The sequence below is a fragment of the Oncorhynchus nerka genome, linkage group LG9b (genome assembly GCF_034236695.1).
Source record: "Oncorhynchus nerka isolate Pitt River linkage group LG9b, Oner_Uvic_2.0, whole genome shotgun sequence".
Classification (NCBI taxonomy): Eukaryota; Metazoa; Chordata; class Actinopteri; order Salmoniformes; family Salmonidae; genus Oncorhynchus; species Oncorhynchus nerka.
The window spans coordinates 10,381,324-10,392,887 of NC_088424.1; the positions used below are offsets into that span (position 1 = coordinate 10,381,324).

The 11,564-nt window shown below is 42.8% G+C and overlaps 1 protein-coding gene across 1 annotated transcript in view; it reads left to right on the forward strand.

Moving 5' to 3' along the window:
• Positions 1 to 11,002, forward strand: part of slc39a6 (solute carrier family 39 member 6) — a 32,408-nt gene extending 21,406 nt beyond the window's left edge. Inside the window, exons 8-12 of the mRNA XM_029642019.2 lie at positions 3,793 to 3,877; positions 4,424 to 4,819; positions 5,263 to 5,343; positions 5,860 to 6,050; positions 9,422 to 11,002. Coding sequence (XP_029497879.1) covers positions 3,793 to 3,877; positions 4,424 to 4,819; positions 5,263 to 5,343; positions 5,860 to 6,050; positions 9,422 to 9,574 — 906 coding nt within the window. The 3' untranslated portion in view covers positions 9,575 to 11,002. The remainder of the gene's footprint in view (positions 1 to 3,792; positions 3,878 to 4,423; positions 4,820 to 5,262; positions 5,344 to 5,859; positions 6,051 to 9,421) is intronic.
• The last annotated feature ends 562 nt before the right edge of the window (positions 11,003 to 11,564 follow it).

Below are 11,564 nucleotides of genomic sequence, written 5' to 3' on the forward strand. Positions count from 1 at the left end.
GACACAAACCGGTGCGCCTGCCACATACTATCATACCCCGCTCAAGGGCACTTAAATCTTTTGTCTTGCCCATTCACCCTCTGGCACATACACAATCTATGTCTCAATTGTCTCGAGGCTTAAATTATTCTTTAACCTGTCTCCTCCCCTTCAACTACACTGATTTGAAATGGATTTAACAAGTGACATCAATAAGGGATCATAGCTTTCACCTGGTCAGTGTCATGGAACAAGCGGGTGTTCTTAATATTTAGTATACTCTGTGTGTGTGTGTAACTATACAGTTGAAGTTTACATACATACACAATTCCTGACATTTAATCAAAGTAAAAATTCCCTGTCTTAGGTCAGTTAGGTTCACCACTTTATTTTAAGAATGTGAAATGTCAGAATAATAGTAGAGAATGATTTATTTCAGCTTTTATTTATTTTGTCACATTCCCAATGGGTCATAAGTGTACATACTCAATTAGTATTTGGTAGTATTGCCTTTAAATGGTTAAATTTGGGTCAAACATTTCGGGTAGCCTTCCACAATAAGTTGGGTGAATTTTGGCCCATTCCTCCTGACAGAGCTGGTGTAACTGAGTCAGGTTTGTAGGCCTCCTTGCTCGCCCACACTTTTTCAGTTCTGCCCACAAATTTTCTATAGGATTGAGGTCAGGGCTTTGTGATGGCCACTCCAATACCATGACTTTGTTGTCCTTAAGCCATTTTGCCACAACTTTGGATGTATTTTCCTACCTCATGATGCCACCTATTTTGTGAAGTGCACCAGTCCCTCCTGCAGCAAAGCACCCCCACAACATGATGCTGCCACCCCTGTGCTTCACGGTTGGGATGGTGTTCTTCGGCTTGCAAGGCTGCCCCTTTTTCCTCCAAACATAACGATGGTAATTATGGCCAAACAGTTCTATTTTTGTTTCATCAGACCAGAGGACATTTCTCCAAAAAGTACAATATTTGTCCCCATGTGCAGTTGAAAACCGTAGTCTGGCTTTTTTTGTGGTGGTTTTGGAGCAGTGGCTTCTTTCTTGCAGATTGGCCTTTCAGATTAAGAGGATATAGATACTTTTGTACCTGTTTCCTCCAGCATCTTCACAAGGTCCTTTGCTGCTTGTTCTGGGATTGATTTGCACTTTTTCATACCAAAGTACGTTCATCTCTAGGAGACAGAACGCGTCTCCTTCCTGAGCGGTATGACGGCTGCATAGTCCCAAGGTGTTTATACTTGTGTACTATTGTTTGTACAGATGAATGTGGTACCTTCAGGCGTTTGGAAATTGCGCCCAAGGATGAACCAGACTTGTGGAGGTCTACACTTGTTTTTCTGAGGTCTTGGCTGATTTTATTTTGATTTTCACATGATGTCAAGCAAAGAGGCACTGATTTTGAAGGTAGGCCTTGAAATACATCCACAGATACACCTCCAATTGACTCAAATGATGTCAATTAGCCAATCAGAAGCTTCTATAGCCATGACATAATTTTCTGGAATTTTCCAAGCTCTTTACAGGCACAGTCAACTAGGTGTATGTAAGCTATGATCGATTACTGATGTGTCTTTATTAAATGCACTTGAATCAGTGTCGATCAGATATTTCCAAACTGGGATACGCGATGCCGTTGGGAGTACCCCAAATAAAAATGTGATTCTCGCCAATTCCACAAATGGTCCATATTTAGCCAAATATAGCTGCTGCTGCTCATGTTGGTATCTGTATGGATCTGTAATGACAGGGAGACATACAGTATCGGGTACACTGCAGTATCCACTGAGAGGCTCTTGCTGCCAGGGGAATGCCTCACCGCTTGAAAGACGTTTTGGACATTTGGACACAGTGAAAAATGGTTCACTTTAATAAAGCAAGGCCCCTGAACTGTATTTTCTGCTCTTTGCAATGATATGGGCAGTGACCATGTAACGCTTTTACAACATACAGAAGTGCGCTGGTCATCAAGGGGCAAAGTATTGACATATATATATATTTTTTTTTTTTAATTGAGAGACTAGCTTAAAGTTTTCTTTTCTGACCATAATTTTCACTTGTCTGATCACTTTCATGATGACTAGTTTCTCACATGACTGACCTATCTGGGTGATGTTTTTTCTCGCCTGAATGAGCTGAATCTAGGATTACAGGGAGCTCTTCTGTGTGTTGTCCTTGTTAATGCAGACAGAGGTCTTTCCAGCATTGTATGATACTTTTGTGTGCAAATGAACTCAAGCTTACGGACAATGTTAAATGTGATATATAGCGATGCACCTGAGTTGGGTGCGCAATTACGCAGGTTCTTTCCCAAAATAGATGACACAAACAACTGGATTCGTTATCCCTTTCATGCACTGCCTCCAGTCCACTTACCAATATCTGAACAAGAGAGCCTCATCGAAATTGCAACAAGCGGTTCTGTGAAAATGTTATTGAAGCCACTGCCAGATTTCTGGATTGTGCATCTGTAGAAGTTTGAGTGCTTTTGGTGACGAGCCGAATTTCTTCAGCCTCCTGAGGTTGAAGAGGCGCTGCTGCGCCTTCTTCACGATGCTGTCTGTGTGGGTGGACCAATTAGTTTGTCTGTGATGTGTATGCCGAGGAACTTAACTTACTACCCTCTCCACTACTGTTCCATCGATGTGGGTAGTGGGGTGTTCCCTCTGCTGTTTCTTGAAGTCCACAATCATCTCCTTAGTTTTGTTGAGTGTGAGGTTATTTTCCTGACACCACACTCTGAAGGCCCTCACCTCCTCCCTGTAGGCCGTCTCGTCGTTGGTAATCAAGCCTACCACTGTTGTGTCGTCCGCAAACTTGATTGAGTTGGAGGCGTGCGTGGCCACGCAGTCGTGGGTGAACAGGGAGTACAGGAGAGGGCTCAGAACGCACCCTTGTGGGGCCCCAGTGTTGATGATCAGCGGGGTGGAGATGTTGTTACCTACCCTCACTACCCGGGGGCGGCCCGTCAGGAAGTCCAGTCCCCAGTTGCACAGGGCGGGGTCGAGACCCAGGGTCTCGAGCTTGATGACGAGTTTGGAGGGTACTGTGGTGTTAAATGCTGAGCTGTAGTCGATGAACAGCATTCTCACATAGGTATTCCTCTTGTCCAGATGGGTTAGGGCAGTGTGGTTGAGATTGCATCGTCTGTGGACCTATTTGGGCGGTAAGCAAATTGGAGTGGGTCTAGGGTGTCAGGTAGGGTGGAGGTGATATGGTCCTTGACTAGTCTCTCAAAGCACTTCATGATGACGGAAGTGAGTGCTACGGGGCGGTAGAGGCTGTTCCAAGGGCGCAACTCAATATTAGGAAGGTGTTCTTAATGTTTGTGTGTGTGTTTAACTATACTTGTGGTACTATACTTGTTTTACAAACTGGGGAACTTTTGTTAGTCTCCACACGTGAAATGCTATTTCTAGGGGGTTTAGGGTTAGGAGCTAGGGTTGGGGTTAGGTAAAATAGGATTTTGAATGGGACTGAATTGTGTGTCCCCACAAGGTGAGTTGTACAAGACGTGTGTGTGTGTGTACAGTATTTCTGCCGAGACTACATTTTAAATGGATAGTCGATTCAATGAATGGGAGCAGCTAGCTTCTCATTGCTCTTATGCTAGTAGCAATGCCCCCTCACCCTTTTCACCACTGCTGAAAACAATCCTAGGGGAAGTACCGTTGCAACTACATGGTTCCATCATTCAGCATTTTGTATTTCTTTTAATTTCATGTATGTTGTGATCTGCAGTTACAAAAATGTGATGATTATCTTTGTTCTTACCACTATTAATCTCATATTAACCAAACAGGTGAAGAAATATGACCAGAATGATGACAAGGTGGATCCTGAGAAGCTACCGGGCCTGGAGGAGAATGACCTAAAGCCAATTGAAGGTCAATCTGAAAGAGATCGTCGAGGGTTGTGGAGACATTTAACAATGTGACATTCACTCTGTCTCAGTGTGTTAAAACACAGATGCAGAGACACAGTTTGACTTCCTAGTTTTATAATCCTAACATTTATTGACAATGCATGCAACCAACTTTTACTTACTTTATTTTTATGACGTCTATTTGACAGGGATAATGCACATTAATCAGCATTTATGTAATGCATGTGCCAGATTTGGCTCAAAGGCTAATTTCACCAGCAAGACATTGTCCTTGCGTCGGAGCCCAGACAAAAAGACCAAAGGATTAACATTTAAACGACCATGTGTTGTGGGTTAGCAATTACTTTCGGAGCACATTGTTGCTAGTGTTTGAGTTCGAATCCGACCCATGCAATTTCTAACACACACTGTCCGCCTAACTTTGTTTCTCTCACTGTCTCTTTCTAATAAACATGAAAAATACAGAAATGAGTGAGAATTCCCACTCTTTAAAAAAAACACACAAAACAATTAACCCTGCCTTCTGTCGTGTCCATTTCCCCCAAAGATGTGAATACTAACGGAGGTGGCAACTTCGGCGACCACCACAGCGATGGGCTCCACCGGGTCAGCGAGGAGGAGGAGGTAATGCTGGCGCCCGCCACCTCACCCGAGGGCTACGCCTCCATGTCGGGCTCGGCTGCTGTCACCTACACAGCAGGGGACTGTGAGAACAAGTGCCACTCCCACTTCCACGACACGGTGGGCGAGGCAGACAACCTGCACCACCACCACCACGAATACCATCACATCCTGCACCACCACCACTCTCAGAACCACCATCCACACAGCCACTCGCATTCGTACTCGGAACAGCACTTCCAGCAGGCGGGTGTGGCCACGCTGGCCTGGATGGTTATCATGGGCGACGGGCTGCACAACTTCAGTGACGGCCTGGCCATCGGTGGGTTCACGTTTTAACTTGGCCTCAATACAAGGGGAAAGCGTCAGGTTGATAATGCTGTTTTAAGGTTTTGTTTTTCTTTTCAGCTATTTGAGGATGACCTAAATAAATTGACGAGGAGAGAAATTAGTTTGCGCTATTACAGAATCAATAAAATGTATTTTATATAGCCCTTCTTGCATCAGCTGATGTCTCAAAGTGCTGTACAGAAACTTTATTTCTTAACGTTTTTGTAAAGGGAAAGGGGGGGATACCTAGTCAGTTGCACAACTGAATGCATGCAACATAAATGTCTTCCACATTTAACCCAATCCCTCTGTGTCAGAGTGCGGAGGGCTGCCTTAATCAACGTCCACATCATCGGAGCCCGGGGAGCAGTTGTTGTTTTTGGGTTAACGGTCTTGCTCAAGGGTTATTTCATGTTTCTTAATGACTTATGACAGGGGCGGCGTTCACGGAAGGGCTGTCCAGTGGCCTCAGTACGTCGGTAGCCGTGTTCTGCCATGAACTGCCTCACGAGCTGGGTAAGACGAAACAGCCTAGCCAATACTTACAGCTGTCATTTTAACTTGAGGCGGACACTTTTGATGTTGAATGAACACCCCCTCTCTTTTTTTAACAGTAGCTGTCAAAACTGCTTTCAAAGGTGTGGTTTTCTCCAATTGCATCAATGTTGTGCAATGACTGGGCTTTTGCATGTTTCTCTCCCTGTGGCAGTAGCACTTGCAATTTGAAAGCACTTCGAGGAATGTTTTGTTCTCTCATAGAACGCACAACGGCAAGCTGACCAATAGACAAGTTTGCTACTATGGGAATGTCTTCATAAATGTGGACAGCTTTAGCATCTTGAAAGTGCGCTTAGTCAGAAATATTTTTCCATCTTCCATATTTTTGGGGTTTGGCAACAATTTAACATTGGTGCAGTGCCGCTGCTAAAGGAATCTAGAAAATAACACTGACTAGTGCGCTGCTCATTGAATTGTTGCATCTTTTTCTCCGGTCCATGTGTCCTAAAGCCTTGCATCCTTCCTCCCCCTTAGGTGACTTCGCTGTGCTGTTGAAGGCTGGCATGACAGTGCGACAGGCCATTCTCTACAACATGCTGTCTGCCATGATGGCGTACCTGGGCATGATCACGGGCATCCTCATTGGGCACTACGCTGACAACATCTGCATGTGGATCTTCGCCCTCACCGCCGGGCTCTTCATGTATGTTGCCCTGGTGGACATGGTAAGTCCCATGATTTGAACATTATTAACATGCGTGTCTGTGTACTTGCAGGTTCTTGAAAGGACATTGTAAAGAAGATGGTGTAGCTTTGTAAATGGTAGCATTATTGGCCATACTTTTTCAGTGTTTTGCACAGGCCATAGTAATATTCAGTAGGGGTGTAATGGTACATATTCGTACCGAACTGTTCATATAGGGACCTCCTGTACATAAATTATTTTTAATAAAAACTTTAGGTCAATAGGCTATGCGTTGTGTGCCTCTTGAGTAAATCGGAGCTGAAAAAACAAACATTTCGGGCTATTCCGCTAAAACAACTAGAGCCTATGCTCACGTAATTAAAATTTGGATCTTAATTGCTGCGTTTCAAACTTTCTTTTTTTGTGTGGTACAGCTGGGAACTAGTGGTGGAAAAAGAACTTAACTGTCATACTTGAGTAAAAGTAAAGATACCTTTTTAATAGAAAATGACTCAAGTGAAAGTCACCCAGTGAAATACTACTTGAGTAAAAGTATTTGGTTTTAAAAATAAAAAACAACAATAGAAAAGTAACTAAAAAATATACTTAAATATCAAGATAAAAAGTAAGAATCATTTCAAATTCCTTAAATTACGCAGACGAGATGGCACAATTGTCTGTTTTTTATTTATTTACGGATAGCCTGGGGTACACTCAGACAAACTAAACATTTGTGTTTGAGTCTGCCAGATCCGAGGCAGTAGGTATGACCAGGGATGTTATCTTGATAAGTGTTAATTGGACAATTTTCTGTCCTGCTAAGCATTAAAAATGTAACGAGTACTTTTGGGTGTCAGAAAATGTTTGGAGTAAAAAGTACAAGTATTTTCTCTAGGACTGTAGGGAAGTAAAAGCAAAAGTTGACAGAAATATAAATAATAAACTACAGATATATTGGGGCAGCAAGGAGCCTAAGAGCATTGGGCCAGTAACCGAAAGGTTGCTGCATCGAATCCCTGAGCTGACAAGGTAAAAATGTGTCGTTCTGCCCCTGAACAAGGCAGTTAATGATGGCCTACCGGGGAACAGTGGGTTGTAAATAAGAATTTGTTCTTAACTGACTTGCCTAGGTAAAATACATTTTATAAAAAGTTGTACTTTAAAGTATTTTTACTTAAGCACTTTACACCACTGACTATTTATGTACGATGGTGAATGTTGGGGTTGATAAACCTGGAGGATTCTCCATCCTCGTTATGTCCAGTTTGGGAACATTTTGGCTTCCCAGTAGATTACAATGGTGATGATGGACAGAGAGTATGTTGCCAATGCTCAACGAGAATAGCCCATTCAGCAGCCAACACCTCCATGTTTACACATTCCTACCACCGGAGAAAAACAGCACCACTTCGTCTTCCCAGACAGAAGCCACTCCTCAGTAAAAAGGCACATGACAGCTTGCTTGGGGTTTACCAAAAGGCACCTAAAGACTTGCAGACGATGTGAAACAAGATTCTCTGGTCTAACCAAGATTGAATTCGCCATGCATCACGTCTGGAGGAAACCTGGCGCCATCCCTACGGTGAAGCACGGTGGTGGCAGCATCATGCTGTGGGGATGTTTTTCCGTGGCAGGGACTGGGAGTCAGTCAGGATCGAGGGAAAGATGAATGGCGCAAAGTACAGAGGGCTCCTTGATGAAAACCTGCTCCAGAAGACAGGACCTCAGACTGGGATAAAGGTTCACCTTCCAACAGGACAACAACCCTAAGCACACAGCCAAGACATTGCAGGAGTAGTCTCTGAATGTCCTTGAGTGGTCCAGCCAGAGCCTGGACTTGAACCCAATCTAGCATCTCTGGAGAGACCTGAAAATAGCTGTGCAGTGACACTCCCTATCCAACCTGACAGAGCTTGAGATGATCTGCAGAGAACAATGGGAGAAACTTCCCAAATGCAGGTGTGCCAAGCTTGTAGCATCTTACCCAAAAATACTTGATGCTGTAATCGCTGCCAAAGGTGCTTCAACAAAGTACTGAGTAAAGGGTCCGAAGACTTATGTCAATGTGATTTTTCAGTTTTTAGCAACAAAAAAATCTAAGCCTGTTTTTGCTTTGTCATTATGGGGTATTTTGTGTAGATTGAGGGGAAAAGACTATTTACAACATTTTAGAATAAGGCTGTAACGTAACAAAATGTGGAAAAAGTCAAGGGGTCTGAATACTTTCCTAAGACACTGTAACATCACATACCGGAGTGGGAAATGAGTGTGCTACACACCCTTTATGAAAGTCACACAAGTGCGCATATTTTTCTGTTTGTAAGAAAACATTATAGCATAGGCCAATACAATGTCTAAGCCATGTTTACATATTGATTTCACACGCATATTGCACTTTATTTTAGTGTTGTTGATGAGTAATTGTGTTTTTTTAATTTAAGAAAATAGTGTTGGTGTTTCTGATTTTGTTCTCTTATCAGTCATTATGTCTCGTGACAATGTATGGAATCAGGAATACCAACACTTTGCATTTTCTTACTGTACTAAATTTTTGTTTAACTGTTGACATTTCATTTTCCTGCTAAAAGGAAACCATGAACCCAAAATGGCAATACGTACCGAAACATGGGGTTGGTGAACTGTTACACCCCTAATTTTCAGGCCATGCAACTGTTTTTAGCAGTAGTCGGTTGTCCTCCCACCAACAGAGCAACATTGAGTTTTTTTTTTTTACCAACAGTCATTACCATCTGTTATGCTGGTTCAGCAGGACTTGTCAAAAAATACCCATCCCATCAAGGCAAACAGAATTAAACTGTTGCTTAGCTTTTTGCTTAGCCTTTTGCTTAGCTTGCTGATAAGTGGCCCTCTGAACCATATGGCCTCTTCACACACACACCGTGAGAGAAGCAGGTAGGGACCGACTGGGCTGTCACAGGCAGCTGTTGTACAACCCATCTAAGTCCCCTCAAGTCTGACCTCTTGTGGCCATGTTGAATGCATGTGATGTCTTCCAAAGCTCCATAAGAGCAATTTCTCGACCAGGAATACATTTAAGGTGCGTCTGTGATTGGAGGCTTCTGTTACCACAAATTTACATTACGAGCGGCTTAGTGGCATTTCAAAATATAGTAAAAGTATGGATCTCTTGTGATGTCAATATAAGTGTGATAAATCGTGCAGCCCTACCATCATGCATTTAAAAGCAAAAGGGTTGGTGTAATTATTGGTTGGAGAGCATTTCCACCATTTGTTAAATCCTTTCAAGAAAGTGTAAAATTGCATATTTAGCAGAAGGGTGGAGAATGGGGATGCAGGCTTGGCCTGTTTACTTGATTCTATGCCTTGAATTAGAAGCTGCTTTCCCAGATAACTTCCATTCAGTACAAACCAGTGTTTGACATTTTACAGGTCCCGGAGATGCTCCACAACGATGCTGGGGACCACGGCTTCAGCCACTGCGGCTTCTTCCTGCTCCAGAACGCAGGCATCCTGTTGGGCTTCTGCATCATGCTGCTCATCGCAATCTTTGAACACAAAATCCAGCTGGAAATAGACCTCTAAACTGATGGATCTCAAACCTGGTCTCCAAGGACCCCTGTGTTTGCAGGTTTGAATCCAAACCGAACTTGGTACTGGGAGAAGGAATAGATTAATTGAACATGGTTAGTTGATTAGAACAGAATGTAGCCTTAAGTTTGATTGTAAGCCCACATTCACAGGCATCCTTGGAAAACCAGCAGTGTTAAGAAACACTCCTCAAACTGACAGGACCAAGCGCCGTGTGTCTCACCTGCCGAGTCAGCCATTACTGTGTCTTTCCCTCTCATCTCCTCCAAGAAGTGAAAAAGAAATAAATAGTGTGAACATTTCTTTTTGGTCAAGGTTCACCTGTTGCAAAATGTCAATTGGCATGTATTCTGTATGTGTTTTTTATGTCTGTCAAACCTTTGCATAGTTGTCTGTCTTCCCTCAGTGTGCTTCATGTTTTATTTCTGGTCAAGATTTACAGTAAAAAAAAAAAAATGGAGGACTGTTTTGTTGACGGGATGTTTGGAAAGGACAAGCTTTGTTTGTGGGCGTCAGAACATGGGTCAATCCTTTAAATGTTGTGTTTATTTAAAATCCACAAGGGTCAAGTGAAATCTCATTGATTGGGCAAAGAGGCTCCATGCCCAATTTCGGGGCACTGTACCACAGGTTGTGACTTTAAACATTGTAAGTGCCAGTCGGCTTGAGCCTGTTTTGATCCCAACCTGTCCCACCTCCTTGGTAACAGTGCACCAAGTCTTTACATGCCCGATCAAAATGAATCAAGCCAATTTAAGGGCAGTTAATCACTATGCCTCTGTAATTGTGTGCATAGTGTTATACTCGGTGGGGGGGGGGGAGACTTTGATCAGTCTTTTAAGTCTGTTACATTGTCCACAGAGGAAACTTGGTTGTAAATGTGTTGGAAATTAGCCTTGATTTGCAGAGCTATTTCAGAGGTACAGTATCTCACAAGTAACACAGTGTTGAGCATTTTCTCCCATGAAAGTAGTCTATTAGAGAAAAAAGGCTCCATCTCTATCCCGAAGTTTGTTAATTTAGCCAGTGTCAGTAGGATATCCAGTCATGGGACTAGATAGATAGCGATCGATCTGATACATGAAAATTCTCTCTTCACTAAGTGATTATAGTGGTAACTTCTTTCAAAGGTCCTATGATGAATGTGTGATCTATGTCTGTTCAGAATGAAGCCACTCAGTGGTATTATGTTTTTAAGTTATCGTGACAATATCTCATCACGCTGTGTTTTGAGAAGATAACCAAAGGTTTGGTTAGGAGAAATTAATGTTTTCATCCATTTCACACACTGTTTAGGAAGAGGTATATCATGAAGAGAACCTGTTTGTGTGCCATTATTTTACTGTTGTGTACGTCAGGCAGCTTTGGATGTAATATGTGTTACTTTACATTCCAGAAGAAAATAAAAGTTATTGCCTACTACCACCCTCTTTGGCCTCACTGGATAAGTAGAGTATGACTGCACCCACAAGAATGTAACGTGAACATTGGAAAGACTTTTGATCTGGAACTTGAAAGTAGTTATGCTGCTCGGGCAGGTCCTCTGACATTGAACTCAATTGACAGTACCACTGAATAGGGTTGGGCAGTATTCAGATGTTCATACTGTGGGGGGGGGGGGGGGGGGAAGAGAGAGGAGGGAGAGACACAAAACAATTTGAATGTCTGCTGTAACCAAGAAGTTTGATCTTGACACTTTGCTTCCAAAAGAAATGTGTTACGAGTTTAGCTATCTTTTAAGTTAGCAAAACAAATGCATTAGCTGGAGCCCTGAGCTGGATATAATTTATTTGACACATCTTAGATGTCTTGTACTTTTAATCACACCGTCGGTATTTGGAATATCCTGGTATACCGCCCAAGCCTACCACTGAAAATTGCTGCCAGAGAAAATGTGAGTTTGCCATCCAGTGGTCAAATGACTACTCTAAATCCATTTGCCGGTAGCAGGTGGTGTGTGTATTGGTAATGTAAACACTACCAT